The sequence below is a fragment of the Scyliorhinus torazame genome, chromosome 11, assembly GCF_047496885.1.
Source record: "Scyliorhinus torazame isolate Kashiwa2021f chromosome 11, sScyTor2.1, whole genome shotgun sequence".
Classification (NCBI taxonomy): Eukaryota; Metazoa; Chordata; class Chondrichthyes; order Carcharhiniformes; family Scyliorhinidae; genus Scyliorhinus; species Scyliorhinus torazame.
In genome coordinates this window covers 10,279,240-10,304,232 of record NC_092717.1, presented here as the reverse complement: position 1 = coordinate 10,304,232, position 24,993 = coordinate 10,279,240, and the positions used below count along the sequence as shown (strand labels likewise).

General features: G+C 46.7%; 1 protein-coding gene across 1 annotated transcript in view; it reads right to left on the bottom strand.

Annotated features, from left to right (window-relative positions):
- Nucleotides 1–24,993, bottom strand: part of fam91a1 (family with sequence similarity 91 member A1) — a 75,004-nt gene that overhangs the window by 3,445 nt on the left and 46,566 nt on the right. Inside the window, exons 12-23 of the mRNA XM_072466947.1 lie at nt 22,131–22,246; nt 20,855–20,967; nt 19,957–20,043; nt 18,068–18,191; nt 13,598–13,746; nt 8,823–8,957; nt 8,595–8,708; nt 7,681–7,753; nt 7,377–7,529; nt 5,231–5,338; nt 3,508–3,631; nt 1,103–1,172 (exon numbers count right to left, since the gene is read on the bottom strand). Of these exons, the coding sequence (XP_072323048.1) occupies nt 1,103–1,172; nt 3,508–3,631; nt 5,231–5,338; nt 7,377–7,529; nt 7,681–7,753; nt 8,595–8,708; nt 8,823–8,957; nt 13,598–13,746; nt 18,068–18,191; nt 19,957–20,043; nt 20,855–20,967; nt 22,131–22,246 (1,366 nt within the window). The remainder of the gene's footprint in view (nt 1–1,102; nt 1,173–3,507; nt 3,632–5,230; nt 5,339–7,376; nt 7,530–7,680; nt 7,754–8,594; nt 8,709–8,822; nt 8,958–13,597; nt 13,747–18,067; nt 18,192–19,956; nt 20,044–20,854; nt 20,968–22,130; nt 22,247–24,993) is intronic.

The window sequence follows — 24,993 nt, the reverse complement described above, 5'->3', positions numbered from 1 at the left end:
CTGTGTGGAGTCCGCACATTCTCCCCATATCTGCGCGGAGTCTGCATATTCTCCCCGCGTCTGCGTGGATTTCCTCCGGCTGCTCCGGTTTCTTCCCACAAGTCCTGAACGACGTGCTGTTAGGTGAATTGGACATTCTGAATTCTCCCTCTGTGTACCCGAACAGGCGCCGGAGTGTGGCGGCTAGGGGATTTTCACAGTAACTTCATTGCAGCGTTAATGTAAGCCTACGTTAATAAAGATTATTATTATTATATTTGCATTTAAGGTTAAGTTGGCTAAGTAAGAGGGTTAAAGGAATTTTTAAAAATAAATAAATTTAGAGTACCCAATACTTTTTTTTTGAATAAAGGGCAATTTAGCGTGGCCAATCCACCTACCCCGCACATCTTTGGGTTGTGGGGGTGAGACCCAGGCAGACACAGGGAGAATGTGCAAACTCCACATGGACAGTGACCCAGAGCCGGGATCGAACCTGGGACCTCGGCGCCATCAGACTGCAGTGCTACCCACTGCGCCACCGTGCTGCCCCACGAGGGATAAAGGAATAGAGGGATGTGCTGATAGGGTGAGAGATGAAGTAGGTTGGGAGGAGGCTCATGAGCTGCATAAACACTAGCACGGGCCAGTTGGCCCGAATGGCTGTTGCTGTGCTGGTAATACTTTGTCCTACTTTTGTATGATGGATTTTGTAGATAGTGAGATGAGGGCTGTTCAGACTGAACAATGGAACTCAGGTACCGGGTGTCACACTCCCAGACCAGACCATCACAATTAGGTGTAGAAGAAAGCTCCCTATACTCCGCCTCAGCAGGTCCCAGCCCCAATGTTCGGCACTTTCCCACAACCATCCTTTGACATTAACGGTTTAAAACCAGTTCCGACTTCTTTTGCACCACTAAAGGAAATTAGGAGCTGAATTCTGACTGCCAAACTTAAGTGAGTCAAGATTGTTGAAGCCAACAGGGTAGACTTTTCTCCTGAATTTGAACCCCGAACGGGTGGAGCCTCATCCCTCTCACCTTATCCCAATTATACTATTATTTTTTTAAAACATCAATTTCATCTGCACACAACATTGAACATTTTGGACAGTTTATACCTGGAATGACTGTACAAAGCTGAGGACTTGCAGAGATAGTTTCCTACTGGAATGCAAAAGTTTCTGAAGGCTGGAGAGAGAACAGTACACAGTGGATTAGTACACTGCCACACATTCATCACCCAATTGCACAGAAAGATCAACATGGAAGAAAATTAAATAGCGCAATGCTGTGTTTACAGTGACAAAGTGGAAAATGGAACCGTACGGGTTTGAGCCAAGAAAATTCAGAGCATTTAGATGTTTAACCTTGTTGCGGGTTGGATCATGTTGAATGCTTAGGACAGGTATCTGCCAATGCGTGGGCTAAGCAATATATAAATAGTTAATTACTAAAAGTACCGCAAATATTAAATTACTAAAAATATCACAAATAGTTAACTTGTACAGGCCCAAACAGTTGGCATCTCCTATGATTTCCTTTCCCTTTTCAATAGTTTTAGCTGCTCTCAATTGGAACCGAGTGTTTTATTCCTGATCACTTCATCCACATTCGCCTTTTCCATACCAGCTCCACCCGCACCAACCTTTCCTCGGGGCTAAAATGGCAAGTGGATACGAAGTAATTGATGTTGAAAACCGGTGAAGTAGAAGAATGGTATCATTCCAGATCTACAGGAGTCTGGCTGGCTTGTGATTCTAGGGCGTAAGGGTTTTGTGTAAAAAGGATGAAACGGGGGCCCTCCGACAACAGCTTGCATTTAACTTTAGGTTAAAAGCAATGAGCGACGGGCAGCACGGTGGCGCAGTGGGTTGGCCCTGCTGCCTCACGGCGCCGAGGTCCCAGGTTCAATCCCGGCTCTGGGTCACTGTCCGTGTGGAGTTTGCACATTCTCCCCGTGTTTGTGTGGGTTTTGCCCCCACAACCCAAAGATGTGCAGGGTAGGTGGATTGGCCACGCTAAATTGCCCTTTAATTGGAAAAAATGAATTGGGTACTCTAAATTTATTTTTAAAAAGCAATGAGCGCTATATTGAAGCTGTTCTCAAAGTCAATGCAGATTGGAGAATCCAGCCCACAGGGTTCAAGCTCCATCGCCGACCCATGTATCTTTCGAGCATGGAGGACAGAATTTATCCATTTGGTCAGATTGCTTGGAAAGATGGTCAGTCAATTATTTTTAAAAATTATCTTCTGTGCCGTATTGTGAGCAAGAGTTTAAAAATGGCAGCAAAATACACAATCAATGGATCATTGTTCAAATAATCTGATGAAGATCTGCCACAGTTAAGAATGCATAATGTTATTCAACGTGACGGCGCTACTCTTACTCGCTGGAAGTATTGCTTGTGAGAACAAATGTATGGACATTACCAACTTAAAGTGGCCAAGTGCATGTGTGGTGGACAAGGGGCCCAGTGTGTGTATTTTAAAGAACGGTTCCGGTGATACGGGAAGTTACATTAGTTTCTCCTTGGAAAGGTTAAGGGGAGATTTAATAGAGCTGTTCTGAATTGTGTGTCATTTTGATTGAGTAAAGGGGGAGAAGCTGTTTCCATCAGCAGGCGGGTCCGTAACCAGAGGACACGGGTGTGAAATAATTGGCAAAATCAGGGGAGAGGTTTCAAACATTTCTACCGAAGCAATTCTGAGAGACAGAATTAATCTGCATTTGGAGAGACAGGGAATAATCAAGAACAGTCAGCATGGTTTTGTTAGAGGATCATGTCTAACCAACTAGATTGAATTTTTCAAGAGGTGACCATGTGTGTAGATGAGGGAAATGCAGTTGATGTGATCTACTTGGACTTCAACAAGGCTTTTGATAAGGTCCCACATGGGAGACTGATAGCGAAGGTAAGAACCTATGGGATGCAAGGAAACTTGGCAAATAGGATCCAGAATTGGCAGAGTAGCAGGAAACAGAGGGAGATGGTGGAGGGGTGTTTTTCTGACTGGAAGCTCGCGTCCAGTGAGGTCCCGCAGGGATCAGTGTTTGGGGCCCTTTCTATTTGTGGCTGTGGTCCTTGCGATGGGCCGAAGGGCCTGTTCTGTGCTGCAGATCACGATGACTCGATAATGCCTCATCCGAAAGTCGCCCCTCTGACAGTTCAGCCTCCCGGTGTCAATTTTGATTTTAGTGCTAAGTCCTCGGACAGTAATTGAACCCACAACGTTCCAACGCAGAGGCAAGAGTGCCGCCATGTGAGGCACAGACGACCAGGGTGGTAGAAACAGATTCAATAGTAACTTTCAAAATGGAATTGGATCATAAAATATTGCGGGGTGGGGGGGGGGGGGGGGGGGGGGGTGAAGAGTGAAACTAATGGGTAGCAGAAAGCCATCGAGGGCATGATGGGCCAAATGGCTTCCTTCTGTGTTACACGATTTGATGATATAGCAGCTAGAGTTGTGTCCTTGCAAAGGAAAGATACACATCACGCAAAGCTGGAGACAACATTTACCTTTGCTTCCCACATAATTGATGCGTGGCGATTTTCTGACAGACGCTCCTGTTTAGATCGGAAACGAAGAGGGGGATCCCGAAGCACAGCTCCAGAGGAATCCAGTCCTGTTCTGCTGTGGAGGCTGGAAAATCAAAACGTTGCAGAAGTCAACACACAAACATTTTTCTGCTGCCCCTTTCCCTCATTCTGCGGCGGCCTTGCCCAAATAGGCCAACTTGATGCATAGAAGTCCTGACTCTAGGCGGTTTCCTCCCACAGTCCAAAGATGTGCAGGTTAGGTGGATTGGCCACGCTAATTTTCATAGATTATCATAGAATTTACAGTGCAGAAGGAGGCCATTCAGCCCATCGAGTCTGCACCGGCTCTTGGAAAGAGCACCCTACCCAAGGTCAACACCTCCACCCTATCCCCATAACCCAGTGACCCCACCCAACACTAAGGGCAATTTTGGATACTAAGGGCAATTTATCATGGCCAATCCACCTAACCTGCACATCTTTGGACTGTGGGAGGAAACCGGAGCACCCGGAGGAAACCCACGCACACACCGGGAGGATGTGCAGACTCCGCACAGACAGTGACCCAAGCCGGAATTGAACCTGGGACTCTGGAGCTGTGAAGCAATTGTGCTATCCACAATGCTACCGTGGGCTAAGGGGATAGGGTGGATGATTAGATCTGGCTGGGTTGCTCTTTCAGAGGGTCGATGCAGACTCGATGGGTCAAATGGCCTCCTTCTGCACTGTAAGGATTCTATGATTCCATGATTCTCGTACAAATCTAACACCCAGCAACTTAAGATATTAAGAGCGGTGGGCCAAAAGGAGGCATATTTATAAGGGCATCTTCAAATTGGAAGAGATGGAGACAGGGAGAGATTTAAGGGAATTTTAGAGCATCGCGCCGATATAGCGGACGTCAGTGGTGGAGCAATTACAATGGGAGATGCTCACGAGGCCAGAATTGGAGCACAGAGATCTCAAAGGGTTGGAGGAGGTTACAGAGATATTAAAGCAGACATTAGTCACTTGCTAGGAATTAGAGGAGGCCAATTCAATCTTCCACGCTCTAGCCGAAGAGTCTGGTCTAGTGTGGAGATCTTCTCGCTCAGCACAGACCAGATGTGGGACATTTTGAAACATATACCTCAAGATGATCACAGGATGCATGTAGCCACGGAGCAACAGGAAGCACAAATTAATTTATAATTCTCACAAGGCCCGCATTTATTGCCCATCCTTGATTACCCTTGTGAAGATGGCAGTGAACTGCCTCCTTGAACTGCTGTAGCCTTTGTGGTGAAGATGCTCCCACTGGTGCTGCAAGGTGGGGAGATCCAGTATCTTGGCCCAGTAAGGGTGAAACATACATGTCCAAGTCAGAATTTGGAGGGAAATCTGGAGGCCTTGGTGTTCCTGTGCACAGGCTGCCCTTGTTCTTCCAGGTGACAAGAGTTCACAGGTTTGGCAGGTGCTGTATCCTAATTATTTACACGGAGCTAACAATACAACAATTGTCTATTGCTGAGAAAAAATGGGACATGCTTTGTTGAAACTTTTTGTCTTGGACACATCAGGACAGATGCAAGAATGGTGCACGCGATTGTAGCTCCCTTTGAAATTTGGCATTCTTGTATCCGTCCTGAAGGGCAAATCCAAAAAGCTTTGACAGCTCTTTTTTTTTTTTTTAAAGTAATGCAACTTCAATAATTGTATTTACCTTCAGCAATTCTTTTGGGTACAGCGTCAGCCATGGGCTCATCTGTTACCAACTCAAAGGATTCTGTACTGCCTTGAGCATCAGATCCAGGTGGGGATTCAAATTCCTCTGCAAAATATTTCAAATCACAACACATGTTTTGACAGGAACATTACTGAAGGCGGTTTCTAATTAATTTAGCATCTGAATGGGAACAGCATCGTTAAGCAAATATTCTTTCGTAAGACGTAAAGTGGGCTCCAGGCAAATCAGTACTGTTTAAACATTTAAAAAATCAACAACATTGTATTTATATAGCACCTTGCACAACCTCTCAGGAGATTCCAGAGTGCTTTACAGTCAAGCACTTTCAGTATGGAAGTAGGAAACCTAGCAGCTAATTTGTACACAGCAAGCTCCCACAAACAGCAAATGATAATGACCAAATAACCTGTTTTGGTGACTTTGGTTGAGGGAGGAGAATTCCCCATCCTCTTCTTTGAAATTGTCGCCGTGGGCTCTTTTACTACCACCCGAGGCGCCAGACAAGGATTCATTTTAATGTTTCATCTGAAAAAAGGACATTCCTGACTGTGCCTTCAGCAGAGTTTTTTTATTCTTGCGTGACAAGTCCAGCATTTGCTGCCCATCCCTAATTGCCTTTGAACATTTCCCCAGTGTTCAGGGCAATATTTATCCCTCAATCAACAAGTAAATACAGGTTATCTCGTTGCTGTTTGTGGGAGCCTACCGGGTACAAACTGACTGCCACATTTCCTGCATTACAAGGGTGACCGTACTTTGAAAGTACTTCAGCAATTAGAGAGTGCTACAAGATATCCTGGGGTTACCAAAGACCCCTGTAGCGAAGCAAGTTTTTCTTTAATGGGGAGCTATCCAGATGCTGATATGATTAAGTGAAGGATGGGAGGTGGCTCATGTGGGGTTCAAATACAGATATAACCCAACTGGGTGGAATGGCCGGTTTCGTTTTTTTATGATATATTTACGGGATGTGGGCGTCGCTGGTTAGGCCAGCATTTATTGCCCATCCCTAGTTGCCCTTCAGAAGGTGGGGGGTGAGTTGACTTCTTGAACCGCTGCAGTCCTGGAGGTGTAGGTAGACCCACTGTGCTGTTAGGGAGGGAGTTCCAGGATTTTGACTCAGCGACAGTGAAGGAACGGCGATGTATTTCCAAGTCGGGGTGCTAAGTGACTTGGAGGGGAACTTGCAGGTGGTGTGGTTCCCAGGTATCTGCTGCTCTCGTCTTTCTAGAGGGTAGTGGCCGTGGGTTTGGAAGGTGCTGCCGAAGGAAATTTGGCGAGTTCCTGCCAGTGCATCTTGTAGATGGCACACACGGCTGCCGCTGTTCGTTGGAGCTGGAGGGATTGAATGTTTGTGGATGGGAGAGTAATCAAGTGGGCTTCTTTGTCCTGGATGGTTTTGAGCACACAAAACTCAACCAGGCAAGTGGAGAGTATTCCATTGGACTCCTGATTTGTGCCTTGTAGATGATGGACAGGCTTGGGAGGGGGGGGGGGGGGTTCAGGAGGGGAGTTACTCACCATAGGATTCCTGGCCTTTGACCAGGTAGCCACAGTATTTATGTGGCTAGTCCAGTTCAGTTTCTGATCAATTGCAACCCCCAGGGTGTTGTTTTTGGGGGATTCAGCGATGATAATGCCATTGAATGTCAAGGGGCAATGGTTAGATCCTCTCTTGTAGGAGATGGTCATTGCCTGACACTTGTGTGGCACAAATGTAACTTGCCACTTGTCAGCCCAAGCCTGGGTATTGTCCAAGATGAGGCAGCTGAAGACGGTTGGCCTAGGGCACTGCCCTGAGGAGCTCCTGCAATGGTGTCCTGGGGCTGATAATCTTCCTTTGTACCAGGTATGACTCCAAACAGTTTCCCCCCTGATTCCCACTGACTCCAGGTTAGCTAGGGTGTTTGAACTAAGGCTGCAATGACGTCAGGAGCTGAGTGACTCTGTAAATTCCATGTAACGTGGCATTGATTTCCATATTCACACCAAAACAATTTATTAATGTGCTATTTCCCAACATCATCACAAAACATTTTAAGTGGATTAAAATATCTCAGTGCATTCTCTGACTAAGAACAAATTGGTATACAAGTTAATTTCAAATGTAGTTTTCACGTACCTTTCTCATCCAAGTCTTCACTGGGATGCCTTCCACTGGTGCGGGGAACACGAGGGTTCAGCATATTGACAAACCCACAGAAATGGTCCAGATCCACTTTCGTTCTCAATGCTTTCAAAGCTGGGTGAGCACACAGGTTACTCCTGGAGAATTCTGCAGGAAAATCAACATTAAAGCATTATTTGGCTAAAGTGCATCATAATCTGAAGAAAAAAAAGTCGACCAGAGATATTGCAAGTATTTTTCCAGCAATGCATGCATACTTTAATCAGGATTGATCATGGAAGTAACCAGAAATGCTCACCTCCTTTCATCTGGGCTTCATCAAAGGGAAATGGAACATAAGCAGTTTCTCCATCACCGTGGATACCGTAACCCTATAAACAATCACGTATTAGTCCGGTTCATTGAAATTACACAGTATTGGTAGCACAGCAATGGGAGTTCAACTGAGTGACATTATCGCCATGTGGCGTACAGTGATAGCACTGCTGCCTCACAGCGCTAGGGTCGGGTTAGATTCTGGCATTGGGTGACTGTGTGGAGTTTGACGTTCCCCCCGTGTCTGCGTGGGTTTCCTCCCACTGTCCAAAGATGTGAGGGTAAAGTGGATTAGCCATGCTAAATTAACCCTTTGTGTCCAAAGGTTAGGTGGAGTTACGGGGCTAGGGCAGGGGAGCGGGCTCTTTCGGAGGGTCGACGCAGACTCAATGTGCCGAATGGCCTTCTTTTGCACTGTAAGGATTGTATGATATTACGGAGACGTTGAATCGTAAAAGTTACTTCAGCTGCTTGGGACGCTAATCATGCAATCATTTGGAAAGGATAGCACTTCAAAAGTACATCAAGGAATTTCTAAAATCTGCTTGCTAAGGAATTAAAAAATAACTAAGATTACCTCCAAACTATCACAAACTTTCTTATATCTCAACATCAAGATACAAAATTTTTATCCAACATTCGCAAGCCTCCTGAAGACACCTGATGTCTATTCACAGGATTGACAGGACCCTTTGGAAAGCTCTCCCTTATCGAGTAACATACTTGCTGCAAGTGCACGACAGCATTGTTAGACTATTGGCAGCACTCGCATTAACGGAACACCCCCAAAAAATAACCCTGCACCTTTCCCTGGGTCAGGTCACAAGTGTTCTAACATTGCAGGTGGTCAGCGGGCAAAATGTTTGGTCAACAGAAGATGGATTCCAATGTTTTCACCTGTATTAATACGGCTGAATGTGTCAGTGCATCATTCAGCATGCTGAGCACGTTTGATGTGGGAACAACACCTGGATCATGTCCCCAAGAGGTTATAAGCAACCGGTCATAGCCCTGAGGAAATAAGAGGAAACATAGCAGAATTTTTAATCAATGTTCCTCGTGTAGCACAGTAATGAGCAAACTCCGCATATTTAAACAGGAAAGTAAGGTTGTTTATCAAAATACCTGAAAAATGTCTGGAAGTTTTCTGAGCCTCGATCCTTTTGAAAGTAGCAATGACGGTGGCCCTTCTCCGGTAATGTGATAGATATAAAGCTTAAACCAGATTGAACTAACCTCTGGGATGGCCGGTCCTATGTGCTAATTGTATTGAACAAAAAAAAACATGTTATTGATATATTAAATGGATGATGTATACTAAATTATTTAGTCATCTCATAGAAAATATAAATCGCATGTGAATCAATAACATCTTTTTCCTTTCAGATGCTGAATTGCATAATCTGTATTTTGAGCAATATTTCATGTTAGAGTCTTTATTTTTAAGCTTAAGGCACCGAGATGTGTGTTTAAAATATCAACAGGGATCATCATATTCATTTCATCTCCAGAAAGTTTTAATTAATTAGACAGGCCCATTAACACGCAGCTGAATAAAACCAAATGTTAATCTAATTAGTCATGAATTCCTTGTAAAGACGTTGGCATTGACAGGTGCTTAAAAGACCACATTTTAAAACAGCAATAAAAGACCTTTGAAAATAAGATAGCCTGTTCAGAATTAAGCCTCAGTGGAGAAGATGAATAATTCAGTGATTCCAGAGTCTGTGGCTTCTATCCGTTGACCCCACAAGACTATCTGCTCCGTCGCAGCCTGCACGCTACATGCAATAATAATGCTCGCACTCCACTTCTTGACATGTTTAGACTTTGAGTCAAAAATAATTACTTTTACACTGGAGACACATCTGAAGATGTTTTTGAGCTCCAACAGAAGATTAAATCTGGGTTTTACAATGGACAAATGAATATTTCAGATGGTTTTATATCCTTTTGGCAACTTATTCACTGACTTTTGCTGACAGAAACACATTATTTATGAATATCATCTGCAAAATACTTTTAAATGCGCCTCAAATAATATTTGCATCGATTAACACTTGGGAAAGGGGAGGGCGGGGAGAGGAACGACGGTGGGGGGGGGGGGGGTGAAGGGGGGGGATGAAGTCGGGGGGGGGGGGGGGATGAAGGCGGGGGGGGGGGGGGGATGAAGGCCGGGGGGGGGGGATGAAGGCCGGGGGGGGGGGGGGGGAAATGAAGGCTGGGGGGGGAAATGAAGGCGGGGGGGGGGGGGGAAATGAAGGCGGGGGGGGGGGAAAATGAAGGCGGGGGGGATGAAGGCAGGCGGGGGGGATGAAGGCAGGGGGGGGGGATGATGAAGGCGGGGGGGGGGGATGAAGGCGGGGGGGGGGGGATGAAGGCCGGGGGGGGGATGAAGGCCGGGGGGGGGATGAAGGCCGGGGGGGGGGATGAAGGCCGGGGGGGGGATGAAGGCGGGGGGGGGGATGAAGGCGGGGGGGGGAGATGAAGGCGGGGGGGGATGAAGGCGGGGGGGGGGGGATGAAGGCGGGGGGGGGATGAAGGCGGGGGGGGGATGAAGGCGGGGGGGATGAAGGCGGGGGGGATGAAGGCGGGGGGGATGAAGGCGGGGGGGATGAAGGCGGGGGGGATGAAGGCGCGGGGGGGATGAAGGCGCGGGGGGGATGAAGGCGCGGGGGGGATGAAGGCGCGGGGGGGATGAAGGCGCGGGGGGGATGAAGGCGCGGGGGGGATGAAGGCGCGGGGGGGATGAAGGCGCGGGGGGGATGAAGGCGCGGGGGGGATGAAGGCGCGGGGGGGATGAAGGCGCGGGGGGGATGAAGGCCGGGGGGGGATGAAGGCCGGGGGGGGGATGAAGGCGGGGGGGGATGAAGGCGGGGGGGGATGAAGGCGGGGGGGGGATGAAGGCGGGGGGGGGTGATGAAGGCGGGGGGGGGTGATGAAGGCGGGGGGGGATGAAGGCGGGGGGGGGATGAAGGCGGGGGGGGGATGAAGGCGGGGGGGATGAAGGCGGGGGGGGATGAAGGCGGGGGGGGATGAAGGCGGGGGGGGATGAAGGCGGGGGGGGATGAAGGCGGGGGGGGATGAAGGCGGGGGGGGATGAAGGCGGGGGGGGATGAAGGCGGGGGGGGATGAAGGCGGGGGGGGATGAAGGCGGGGGGGGATGAAGGCGGGGGGGGATGAAGGCGGGGGGGGATGAAGGCGGGGGGGATGAAGGCGGGGGGGGATGAAGGCGGGGGGGGATGAAGGCGGGGGGGGATGAAGGCGGGGGGGGATGAAGGCGGGGGGGGATGAAGGCGGGGGGGATGAAGGCGGGGGGGATGAAGGCGGGGGGGATGAAGGCGGGGGGGATGAAGGCGGGGGGGGATGAAGGCGGGGGGGGATGAAGGCGGGGGGGGATGAAGGCGGGGGGGGGGATGAAGGCGGGGGGGGGGGATGAAGGCGGGGGGGGGGATGAAGGCGGGGGGGGATGAAGGCGGGGGGGGGATGAAGGCGGGGGGGTGAAGGCGGGGGGGGAAGAAGGCGGGGGGGAAGAAGGCGGGGGGGAAGAAGGTGGGGGGAAGAGGGCGGGGGGAAGAGGGCGGGGGGAAAGAGGGCGGGGGGAAAGAGGGCGGGGGGAAAGAGGGCGGGGGGAAAGAGGGCGGGGGGAAAGAGGGCGGGGGGAAAGAGGGCGGGGAGAAAGAGGGCGGGGGGAAAGAGGGCGGGGGGGAAAGAGGGCGGGGGGAAAGAGGGCGGGGGGAAAGAGGGCGGGGGGAAAGAGGGCGGGGGGAAAGAGGGCGGGGGGAAAGAGGGCGGGGGGAAAGAGGGCGGGGGGAAAGAGGGCGGGGGGAAAGAGGGCGGGGGGAAAGAGGGCGGGGGGGAAAGAGGGCAGGGGGGAAAGAGGGCGGGGGGGAAAGAGGGCGGGGGGGAAAGAGGGCGGGGGGAAAGAGGGCGGGGGGGACGAGGGCGGGGGGGAAAGAGGGCGGGGGGAAGAGGGCGGGGGGGAAGAGGGCGGGGGGGAAGAGGGCGGGGGGGAGGGCGGGGGGAAGAGGGCGGGGGGGAAGAGGGCGTGGGGGGACGAGGGCGGGGGGGAAGAGGGCGGGGGGGAAGAGGGCGGGGGGGAAGAGGGCGGGGGGGAAGAGGGCGGGGGGGAAGAGGGCGGGGGGAAGAGGGCGGGAGGAAGAGGGCGGGAGGGAAGAGGGCGGGGGGGGGAAGAAAAGTGGGAGTTTGCGGTCTACTCAATTATTTAAATACTGTTGGCAGTGAGGAAGGAAATAATTGAAAGTAGTGTTTGCAAAATATGTGACAATTATAATCTTCCACATTCTGTCGCTCAGGGACAGCTTTGAAGGTAATTATGTGGCGTTAGCTTTCTTGAGGCTCAGAAGATCTTTTGAATTTCCAAGACTTCAGAAAAATTCAAATTAATTCCCAATATTGAGTAAATGTTTATCACGCACATTTGGAATGTGCAAGAATGGTTCAGTTGCCCTTGATCGATAGAGAAGTAGAGACTGCAAGCCTATCATAGCTGATAGTTCTCGGCACAGTATGACATCAGATAGAGAATGCAAGGTATATGTACGGTTAGCTGGCGAGATTACAGCTGATAACCATTCATTGTGCTGATGACACATTCTATTAGGGATCAGTGTGGTTTTACTGCAAATGGCAGTGTGCCTCACAATGATACATAGGGCAGTTTGTCTGCTGGTTAGAAATTGGTGGCAGCGTAAAATTAGCACGAAATCAAAGACAGAGTTTTGCTGTACATTTAAATATAGCGAATGTAAAGAAATTAAAATGACTAATCCTTAAAAGCACGTCTTAAACAAACGAAACAAACTAAATCTTCCAGTCTCCCTCACTCAACTGTTCGTTTCTGGTCTTCCGTTTATTAATATTTTTTAAAAATAAATTTAGAGCACCCAATTCATTTTTTTCAATTAAGGGGCAATTTAGCGTGGCCAATCCACCTACACTGCACATCTTTGGGTTGTGGGGGCGAAACCCACGCAAGCACAGGGAGAATGTACAAACTCCACATGGACAGTGACCCAGGGCAGGGATCGAACCTGGGACCTCGGTGCCGTGAGGCAGCAGGGCTAACCCACTGCGCCACCCTGCTGCTCTCTTCCGTTTATTATTAATGTTTTATTGCAGCTGATCATTTAAACTTCAGAAGCTCCCACAGAGCAGTCAAGAATGTGCGCTGATGCAGAGAGAGAACAGTGGATAGAGGGAGATCTGGTGATTCAGCTTTACTGCAATGATCGGTTTGCCTTGCGGGATGTAATTATAATCATATTCTACTGGGATGCAACAGGACAAAGCAAAAATGTGAAAACAATAGTGGTATTTTGTGCATCGCGCATCTGCAGTCAGTATATGAGGGCACCAGGTGATGCACGATGAAGCCATCTCTCTCTCTCACACACACACAAATTTTGGTGTGTCTTTTCCCAACAGATGTTTGGAACTGATACTTACCTCCGCAATCAATAGGTTCACAGTTGGCTGCAGCTCCCACATGGAGCGGTTATAGATGGTTATATTACTATTCAGTAATTAGACCGACAGCAGAAATAGCTTATTGACAGATCCTAAACCACACAACATAGGAGGCCGTTCGGCCTGACATGCCTGTTCCAGCTCTTGGAATTTGCTATCCAATTAGTCCCACTGCACTATCTCCTGCAGAAGTTCATTATTGAAGTAGACATTTGAATGTGACTTTACAATCTCCTCTTTCCATTTTTTCAGCTGCACAACAGGGAATGATGAAGAACAGGAGAGGGTTATCCAGCCCATCCCGCCTGTGCTAGCTCTACTGAAAGAGCTATCCAATCAGCAGCACTTTCTGGGAGATCTAGAAGAGGAGAAAAAAAAAAAAAGAGGTTGTACCGCAAGATCATCCTTACCTGTGGCGTACAGCTGCTTATTGGCCGGATTTCATTGCTAAGTGGTGCCATGGAGACCAACAGAGTATAATTCTTGTTCAGGACCCTGCTGCAAGTTGCAGGGTCTAATCCCAACAAGCTCTCGCAGCGCAACAGATCTAATGGAAATCCTGAAACAGAACAAATCTCATTAGAAAGTAAAATCTCATAACCGAGTCACGCTTTGGGGGAAAAAAAAGACACGTTAAACATTCTCTATTGGTGCCAGAAAAGATCATTTGCAAAGCATCTAATTTTTGGTTGTCACTTTAATTTAAATAGAACTTTCCAGAATGCTGAGCATTTACCGTATAATTATAGGGCTAGTGATACTTCCAGCAAAGTGCAAAAGGAAGAATTAAACCATTAAAATTAGACTGTTTAAATGCGTTGTTACTTTTTTAGACTATGTTCTTCAATCAGTTATCACTTTTTATTCTAATGATTTCTTGTTAACAGTATAAAACGGATTGGTCACGTTTCTACCAGCAGAGAAAGATCCATGTCTTCTGGGACTTCATAGTAACTAATCAGTGTCATGAATCTGCCGGGAGACAGCAGTAATGAAAAGAAAAATGAAAATCGCTTATTGTCACAAGTAGGCTTCAAATGGAAGTTACTGTGAAAAGCCCCTAGTTGCCACATTCCGGCGCCTGTTCGGGGAGGCTGGTACAGGAATTGAACCGTGCTGCTGGCCTGCCTTGGTCTGCTTTCAAAGCCAGTGATAGGCAGTACTCAAAGGGCCTCAGTTGGTGTGCGCATCTCACAGTAATGAGGTTAGAACGGCAGTATTGATAATAACCAAGTGTGAATAGTTTATGGAGGAGAAACAGATTATAGACGATTGGAAAGGTCCATGCGATTGTGTGTGTTAACGTATACTCAAGGAAGTTGATGGGGCCAGATAGCTGAATGTACAGGAGGCATAATCAAAGAATAACAAAGGTATAATTGTCCACACCCTGAAAAGGGTGGTAGGCAGTTACCATCTAGCAGTCTCAGAAAGCGGACAAGCCAGTTTCCAGCCACCAAGCCTGAAGGCCAAGTTTACAGCAAACAAGTTTCTAAGTCGTGGAGCCGAGGCAGTGCAGAAAACCTTCATAACAGCAGTGTTAAAATATCTTCACTGGACCAGGAATAGACGATTCCCAGACTTCAGCATTATCCCTGTATTGAGTGGTAACTATAGCTGGTTATTCAATCTGGATGTTGTTTGGGGAATAGGGGCAGTCTTACAGAGTTCAGGTATCATAGATGGGCGGTACAATGGTTAGCACTGCTTCCTACGGCGCTGAGGACCCGGGTTCGATCCCGGCCCCGGGTCATTGTCTGTGTGGAGTTTACACATTCTTCCCTGTGTCTGTGTGGGTCTCACCCCCACAACCCAAAGATGTGCAGGGTCGGTGGATTGGCCACGCTAAATTGCCCCTTAATTGGAAAACAATAACTGGGTACTCTAAATTTATTTTTAAAAAGGTATCGTAGATATATTTTGTAACAAGAGGCTATGTTCAATTCAAACACCTTTTTAAAAAAATATATATTTTATTCAAGATTTTTTGGCCAAACATAACAGTACGTAGTGTTTCTTTTAAACAACAATAAAGCAATATACGTAACAGTGGCCAGTTTTAAACAAATAAATTAATATATGAACAGAAACAAAAACCAAACTAAATGGCAACTGCCTGGTCAAAAGTAAATACTCTCCAAAGATACAATCCAACAGTCCAATATACATTACCTAAAACAAGTGCCTATACATATACAATAACATCCCTGAGAGTCCATCCGATACCTCCCCCCCGCCTCCCCCTCCCCCCTGGGTTGCTGCTGCTGTCTTCTTCTTTTCCATTCCCTCTATCTTTCTGTGAGGTAGTCGACGAACGGTTGCCACCGCCTGGTGAACCCTTGAGCCGAACCCCTTAGTACAAACTTAATCTGTTCTAACTTTATAAACCCTGCCATGTCGTTTATCCAGGTCTCCACACCCGGGGGTTTGGCTTCCTTCCACATTAACAATATCCTGCGCCGGGCTACTAGGGACGCAAAGGCCAAAACATCAGCCTCTCTCGCCTCCTGCACTCCCGGCTCTTCTGCAACCCCAAATATAGCCAACCCCCAGCTTGGTTCGACCTGGACCCCCACCACCTTCGAAAGCCCCTTTGCCACCCCCACCCAAAACCCCTGTAGTGCCGGGCATGACCAGAACATGTGGGTGTGATTCGCTGGGCTTCTCGAGCATCTCGCACACCTATCCTCTACCCAAAAAAATTTACTGAGCCGTGCTCCAGTCATATGCACCCTGTGTAACACCTTTAATTGTATCAGGCTTAGCCTGGCACACGAGGACGATGAGTTTACCCTACGTAGGGCATCAGCCCACAGCCCCTCCTCAATCTCCTCCCCCAGCTCTTCTTCCCATTTCCCTTTCAGCTCATCTACCATGATCTCCCCCTCGTCCCTCATTTCCCTATATATGTCCGACACCTTACCATCCCCCACCCATGTCTCCCATCGCTCCTATTAAGAGCCCAAAAGTCCTTTCCACCGGGAGCTGCCGAAACGTGCGACTTAGCTGGTCATCGCCGCACCCGGAAGTCCCAATTCAAACATCTTAAGAGCTTGAGAGTAGAGTAACCGGTTTGTGCGCATTTTTTTTCTTTAATAAATAGTCTTTAATAATTGTTACACGACGACTGGGCTGTTTATTCTCACTGGGGTTTCACCCGTCCTTTCACACCTAAACAAAATAAAACTATACACCCCATCAAACCTGTGTTCCAAGTTGGGATACCCTCGCAAATAACATCAGTGTGCTTCATTTCATCTGTTAATCCATTAAACCATTAACTAATGTGGAAATAATGCCCAGTCACTTTTAATCCTCCATAAAACTGCCTCTCATTCAAAATACAGCTGTCGGTGTTCCTTTTCTTAAAGCCTCTCCCCTCTTTCCCCTTGTCAAGTTCTAATGGTTCAGCGTGCCTTTAATAATCAACGGCAGCATCTTTGTTCTCACCTTTCGAGCCACTCGACCTCTGATTATAGTGGGGTTCGCTCGGAAACCCCGACGTTGGCCCTCACAGGAAGCAAGCTGAGAGTTTGTCCAGCGGTCCGATGCGTTAACCTGACCCGGGTGCGCGGTGGTGACGCGTCAGCCCACTTTTGGTTCGTTCTTTGTGGGACCAAAGCTCATCTTGCCCCTCATCGCGAGAACTGATGGGATTCCCCCTCCGCCCCCCCCCCCCCCCGAGGGACCAGTCAGCCCCTCTGTTTCTTACCCCCACCTTGGCACTGCTGCTTCACAGTGCCAGGGTCCCGGGTTCGATTCCCGGCTTGTCTCACTGTCTGTGCGGAGTCTGCACGTTCTCCCCGTGTCTGCGTGGGTTTCCTCCGGGTGCTCCGGTTTCCTCCCACAAGTCCCAAAGGACGTGCAGGGTTAGGTGGATTGGCCATAATCTATTGTCCTTCATGGGACACCCCTGGGTGGGGTTACGGGGATAGGGTGGAGGTGTGGGCTTGGGTAGGGTGCTCTTTGCAAGGGCCGGTGCAGACTCGAAGGGCCGAATGGCCTCCTTCCGCACTGTAAATTCTATGAACCTTCAATGCTACCATATCTCTTCACCTCTCCTATCCTAATGACCACCTTCAACTGCCTTCTCCCACTTGCACCCATTGCTCCTCGGGTACGCAAATCAGGGAAGTAGTGGCATTATGGTAATGTCACTCAACTAGTAACCCAGAGACCCAGGCTAATGTCCTCGGACACGGGTTCAAATCCCACCAAGGGAGCTAGTGGAATTTACATACAATTTTAAAAAAAATCGAATTTCAAGTTAGTCTCTGGGGTAACCATGAAGCTATTATAAACGGTCATAAAAACTGTAAAAGAGAAGGAAATCTGCAACCCTCACCTGGTCTGACCTACATGCGACTTCAGACCCACAATATTGTAGTTGTGACTTAACTACTCTTCTAGGGTTTTTTCACAGTAGCTTTATTGCAGCGTTAATGTAAACCTACTTGTGACAATAAAGATTATTAAATTAAATGGCAACAAATGCTGGCATTGTCAGAGATGCCCTTTTCTCAAATACTCACTCCAAACCCCTCGTCTTAGTTCCTCCCTACTTTCAACAGCCGAGGAGAAGACATTATTCTTCAGTTGTGCTCACAACCCTGACCTACACATTCTTTCTCCACAATCCAGTGACCACATTCTTCTCTCTGCAAAGCACTGATATCTTACCTATCTAAGCAGTGCTACTTAAATGCAAGCCATCATTTAACAACCTACAATAATTGCTTGGCACAAATCACGTGATTCCAATTTTGAAGCATGCTACAATGGATTTTAATATTTGCTGATTAACTCCAAATGGCTGTGGTATAATTTTTTTTTAAAAATAGCAGCTTAAACAATTACTTTCAACCAAGTATAAATCCTACCATTATTTGGTTGTTCATCATCTGCAACCAGTTCCTTGTTATGGCGCAGGAATAGGATAGTGTTTCTCAGAGTAAGTGCGTGATCAAAGTACCTCTGGGCTTCCCCCTCACCAGTGTTTTGAACCTTTAATAGAGAAGAACCTGGTTACTTTGTGATTCTAAACTGCAGCGAAACAAAAGTATTTAAAATGAAATGCGCATACTTATAAATATGGTAACAATCAGAACCTCCTGGTTCACAGCAGTGGAAAAGGAGGGAGTAGGCCATTCGGCCCCACAAGCCTACCCTGCCATTTTATAAGATCATGGCTGATCTGATTGTGGCCTCAATTCCACTATCCCGCCTTCCCCCAATAACACTCGACTCTCGGGTCAATTAAAAATCTAACTCAGCCTTGAATATATTCAACGCCCAGACTTCATTGCTCTCCCAAACACCAATGACTTTCTGAGAAAAGAAATTCCTCATCTTCGTCTTAAATGGGAGTCCCCTTATTTTGGAACTGTGCCCCCCCCCCCCCCCCCAATTCTAGAATTGCCCCCGAGAGAAGCCATCCTCTCCGCATCGATCTGGTCAAGCCATCTCAGACTCTTGGTGTTTCAATAAAATCAAATTCCAATTTTATTACAGGAAATTCCATGATTTGTTTTTAAAATGATGTTTTGGGGGTTGCAAAACATTGTTCCTTCCACTTTCCCTTTCAAAAACTGAAAACCAATGGCCATGGTCATAAAATAAATGTCAGCACATCGTGGAAATTCAAGCACAGTTGCTGCAACATATATACTGCCCACGCAAGTGCAGGGTTATGCAAGGCAATTTCTCATCACCATGGAAGTCAATTACAAGACGTTATACACGGCAACTATTTCAGGCAATTCAAGCACTGCTGCTTCACAGCGCCAGGGTCCCAGATTCGATTCCCAGCTTGGTCACTGTCTGTGTGGAATCTGCATGTCCTCCCCGTGTTTGCGTGGGTTTCCTCCGGGTGCTCCGGTTTCCTCCCACAAGTCCTGAAAGACGTGCTGTTAGGTAATTTGGACATTCTGAATTCTCCCTCCGTGTACCCGAACAGGCGCTGGAGTGTGGCGACGAGGGGATTTTCACAGTAACTTCATGGCAGTGTTCATGTAAGCCCACTTGTGACAATAAAGATTGTTATTATTATTAGCTTCGGCACCTCCTTAAAAGTGCGATTAACTGAACTACTTAATCCATCCTGTTGACCAATGTAAAAGCTCCATTGATTTCTACTACTGGCTGTTCACCCAGGAGCAGTGACGTAGTAATGCAGCACGAGACTGTGACCAGCTTGTGGGGTGCATGCTACAATGGGTTCCAATATTTTCTGATTAACATTAGGAAGAATTCCATGGCTGTTCAATCCTTACCCTCTAGAAATGAGAAAGTCACATCAAGGAAATTGAAACCAACAGTGATTTTGTCTCGCTGCTTTAGCCACAGTGAAGTGACCAAGGCACAATTTGAAAACACAAAAGTTTTAATCAGAGTCTGTCGGGGACCCAGTTAATCCCCACAATAATTAATTCAATTAAATGGTTAACATACAATGAACACAAATTATGTTTGAAGCGGCTTCCACCACATTTTCAGGCAGCACATTTAACTTGTGGCATAAAAATGTTGCCGCTCACCCCTCTGGCTCTTTCGCTAATGACCTTAAATCAATGTCCTCAGAATAGAATAAAAGGTCCGATAATTCTTTGGTAATAGATTCCACTGCTATGGGAACTGGTTTCACCTTATTTGCTCCATCAAAACTCTTAATGTACTTCATTATTTGAAACATCCAGTGACCGACAGACTGCTTCAAAGCAAACTGCAGTAACCTCGCCCTAACAACAGTAACCTCACCCTAATGATGTACCTTCTCAAGTTCCACAAGGAAGCTGTCCAGAGACTCATCTGACAGCTTCCCAACTTCAAACATCGTGACAGCATGGCTCTTTAGATTCTGCAGAAAAATAACCATGAAATGTGAACAAAACAAATAGACAAAACAGCAACAAACAATGAACATCGTAAAGTCAAACATTTACAGCAATGCTACATATAGAAACTTGTCCGAAGTTTACTCTGCCTTCCTGATGCTATTAAAACTAGTTCACGCTATTTAGCAACTCCAACATTACTTTTGATGCAAAATTTCACATAACTTTTTTAAAAATAAATTTAGAGTATCTAATTCATTTTTTCCAATTAACAGGCAATTTAGCGTTGGCCAATCCACCTATCCTGCACATCTTTGGGTTGTGGGGGTGAGTCCCACGCAGGCACGGGGAGAATGTGCAAACTCCACAAGGACAGTGACCCGGGGCTGGGATCGAACACGGGTCCTCAGTGCCGTGAGGGAGCAGTGCTAACCACTGTGCCACCAAAGTTTCACATACCTAAGCAACAAAAGCACTGTACAACAAATATATCCTTGTTGAATTGTGGTACTTGGTTATTTTATCTTCCCATTTTTTTTGGTTTAAATTACATGGCAATATCTCGAAGAGCAGGGGATATCGCCCTCAGTTCCCTGGCCAATATTTATTCCTCAAACAACATCATCCAGGCAGCTGCTCTGCTCCTTATCCACATTACTGTTTGTGAGACCATGTTAGTTGACTGCTACGCTGCCCACATTACAACAGTGACCACACCTCAGAAGTACTTGGTTGGCTGTAAAACATTGAGATGTCCTGAAAGGCACCGTTTAAACTGGAAGTCTTTCTTACATATAATGTGCACCGTGAAAAAAAGATTTTAGAAGCCTTTACCGGTGAAAGGTTCCCCATCATTAGGAATGCTGTAAGGGTTGAGTCAAACAGGAAGGCGATTCGCTTAGTGTGTCCGCCGGGCATGCTCAGACTGTTCACGCTGGCAGAGTCAGCTAAAAATCAAGACAACAGTGATCCCTTACATCTGAAATAAAAGTTATGAACAAACAAAAAAAGCTAGCAAAGTACTTGAATGAATTACTTGCCTGCAAAGGCCACAACCTATGGCGGCTCATTTTTTAAAAACTGAATTCACAAAACATGGGGTGTTGCTGGCAAAGGCAGCAACTATTGTCCATCCCTAATTGCCAGCGATAAGTTAAGAGGTGAATAGTTTTTCTGACAACCAAGTGGCTTACTAGGCCACTCCAGAGGGCAGTTAAGTGTCAACCACACTGAAGTGGTTCTGGAGGCCAATCTGGATGAGAATAGCAGATTTCCTTCCCTAAACAACACGTGTGAATCATGTTATGAAAATGAATGAAATGAAATGAAAATCGCTTATTGTCACAAGTAGGCTTCAAATGAAGTTACTGTGAAAAGCCCCTAGTCGCCACATTCCGGCGCCTGTTTGGGGAGGCTGGTATGGGAATCACGATCCCAAGACAGTTGGTGAAGCTGAACATTCATACTTCTCTTGATAATAGATTTATTCATTGAATGCAGCATAATGTGCGCCCGCTTCGTAACTGTTAATCCAGTATCCGAGTAGCTCTGAGTGCTAAATTAAACAATGCTCTTCACTCATGTACCTTAACGTAATGTACATACCGTTAACTAATCAGATATTTTTTGGGACAACCCATGGTTAGATAGCCATTAATGATGCTCGCTTTTTTAAAATTCCAGATATTTAATTAACGGAGTTAAATTCTTCACAGCTGCCATGGGGCAATATGAACTCTCGTCTCCAGAGTTCATAGTCCAGTAACATAACCACTCTGTGAATAAAAGCTTGATAAACCCAGAAGATTAGATGAAATCATCTGTAGGATGTGGCTGTCGCTGGCTAGGCTAGCATTTATAGCCCATTCTCGATTGTCCTGGAGGAGGTGGACGGTGAGTTACCTTCTTGACCTGCTGCAGTCCATGTGGTGTAGGTAGGATGATGCATTTACAGTCCTTTGCTTTCATTTGCAGAAGGTTTTTTTTTTAAAGATCAAGTCACCACATTCGTGTTTTGACAATAATCAAAGAAGCTACCTAATTGTATAAACATTATTCATTACTATGCTCTGTAAATTTGATAAGGCTAACTGCAGAGTCACGCACTAACCTACATCATCCTGACTAACTGCATCAGTGTTTGTTGTTGATGTTATATCGTGCACAGGACTCCGATTTTCAGTCCCATCCCACGACAACAGCATCTTCTGTGGATCCATGGCACACCTGCATCAAGCATTAAAGCACAACCTTGGGTGGTGTTCCCCTTCAACAACGACAAAGTTGCACATTTGAAATTCTTTGTGCCTTCAACTTTAAAGGACTTTTAAAAAATTTAAGCAAATACATGATAGAAACGATACGGGCCTTTTACAGACGTTTACTGAAGTAACTAATTCTTAGAAATCTTGGCCTTAAATTGATCCTCTTGGGGTTTTTTTGCATCTCATTTTCACTGATAGCAAGAGCCAACGATTAAAAACATTTATGTGTGCTGCATTTAATGCTCCAAAGGTATGACTGGGATGTGCAACACAAACGCTACATTCTAAAAAAGGATCTGGAGAAAATTTGCAGGCAAAACTGTGGAAAGCAGAATAGGAAGGGAACAAAGACAGCAGGAGCAAAAGAACAGGAAACACCCCAGGCATCAGAAAAGAGATGCTTTTTTAAATGATCAAGGCTGAAAAATGAAGAACCGTAAGTACTGAATTGCGCTAAACATACCAAAAACACGATGAAATGAGTTCCAACAGCAATACATTAAACCCATTTTTTTCAGATTTGGGTAAAACATTAGCTGATATAACATTTCATTTTATTTATATATATATATATATATATATATATTAATATCAGACACACACACAGCAATTTGTTATAAGTGGTTAATAGTTTCAGCAGCTTGGAACAATCTCATCCAGATGCAAAATAATGCAAAGTCGGATCTGTGAACAGAACATGCCAAAACAGCACTTACCAGGTTTTCCTTTGTCAAATCCATATTCGTGCAAGCAAAGAAATTTCATCAGAATAAACTTCAGGTGTTAAGTAGGGACATATTTTAAAACAATATAGACAAGGTAGATGAGGGCAGTGCAGTAGACGTTGTCTACATGGACTTTAGCAAAGCCTTTGACAAGGTACCGCATGGTAGGTTGTTGCAGAAGGTTAAAGCTCACGGGATCCAGGGTGAGGTTGCCAATTGGATTCAAAATTGGCTGGACGACAGAACTGGAGGCCTGTGACCAGTGGTGTGCCTCAGGGATCGGTGCTGGGTCCACTGTTATTTGTGATTTATATTAATGATTTGGATGAGAATTTAGGAGGCATGGTTAGTAAGTTTGCAGATGACACCAAGATTGGTGGCACAGTGGATAGTGAAGAAGGTTATCTAGGATTGCAACGGGATCTTGATCAATTAGGCCAGTGGGCCGACGAATGGCAGATGGAGTTTAATTTAGATAAACGTGAGGTGATGCATTTTGGCAGATCGAATCAGGCCAGGACCTACTCAGTTAATGGTATGGCGTTGGGGAGAGTTATAGAACAAAGAGATCTAGGAGTACAGGTTCATAGCTCCTTGAAGGTGGAGTCGCAGGTGGACAGGGTGGTGAAGAAGGCATTCGGCATGCTTGGTTTCATTGGTCAGGACATTGAATACAGGAGTTGGGACGTCTTGTTGAAGTTGTACAAGACATTGGTACGGCCACACTTGGAATACTGTGTGCAGTTCTGGTCACCCTATTATAGAAAGGATATTATTAAACTGGAAAGAGTGCAGAAAAGATTTACTAGGATGTTGCCGGGACTTGATGGTTTGAGTTATAAGGAGAGGCTGGATAGACTGGGACTTTTTTCCTTGGAGCGTAGGAGGCTTAGGGGTGATCTTATAGAGGTCTATAAAATAATGAGGGGCATAGATAAGGTAGATAGTCAACATCTTTTCCCAAAGGTAGGGGAGTCTAAAACTAGAGGGCATAGGTTTAAGGTGAGAGGGGAGAGATTCAGAAGGGCCCAGAGGGGCAATTTCTTCACTCAGAGGGTAGTGAGTGTCTGGAATGGGCTGCCAGAGGTAGTAGTAGAGGCGGGTACAATTGTGTCTTTTAAAAAACATTTAGATAGTTACATGGGTAAGATGGGTATAGAGGGTTATGGGCCAAGTGCGGGCAACTGGGACTAGCTTAATGGTAAAAACTGGGCGGCATGGACTGGTTGGGCCGAAGGGCCTGTTTCCGTGCTGTAAACTTCTATGATTCTAATCATCGTCCCCATGAGGGCAATGAAAACCAACAAGACATTTAACGTGAAATATCCTTCACTCGCCGAGCGAAGTGAGTTCTGTCTGCATGTCACTGATGGGAGGTGTGGCTGCAGCTTTCATTTCACAAGCTAAGGCATTCTTTGGTCTGGTTTGGGGTTTGTTTTGTGTGGTGGTAGCCATTTTAATTAAGTGATGTTGCAGCATGTGCAATTGAAAGTGCTCTGCAACATGCTAGTAAACTATTTAAATTATATTTAGAACGAATAAGCAAGAGTGAGCGGACTGGGGTTCTTGTTACTCGGATAAAGGCAGCTGAGGAGTGACTGGATGAAGGTCTTTACAAAGGAGGCCATTCAACCCTTCGAACCTGCTATGCCATTCATTGTGATCATGGCTGATCATCCAATTACTTGATCTCTCCCCGCTCCCCCCCCCCCCCCCCCCCAAAATCTTGTAGAAGTGACTGGGTAGCTCAGATGCAGAGAAGACTATTTCCATTTGTGCAGGAGACCAGCGCTAAGGGCCATAAACACAAGACAGTCATTAATAAATCCAACATGAGGGCAGCATAATGCCGAAGTGGTTAGAACTGCTGCCTCACGGCGCCGAGGTCCCAGGTTCGATCCCGGCTCTGGGTCACTGTCAGTGTGGAGTTTGCACATTCTCCCCGTATCTGTGCGGGTTTCACCCCCACAACCCAGAGATGTGC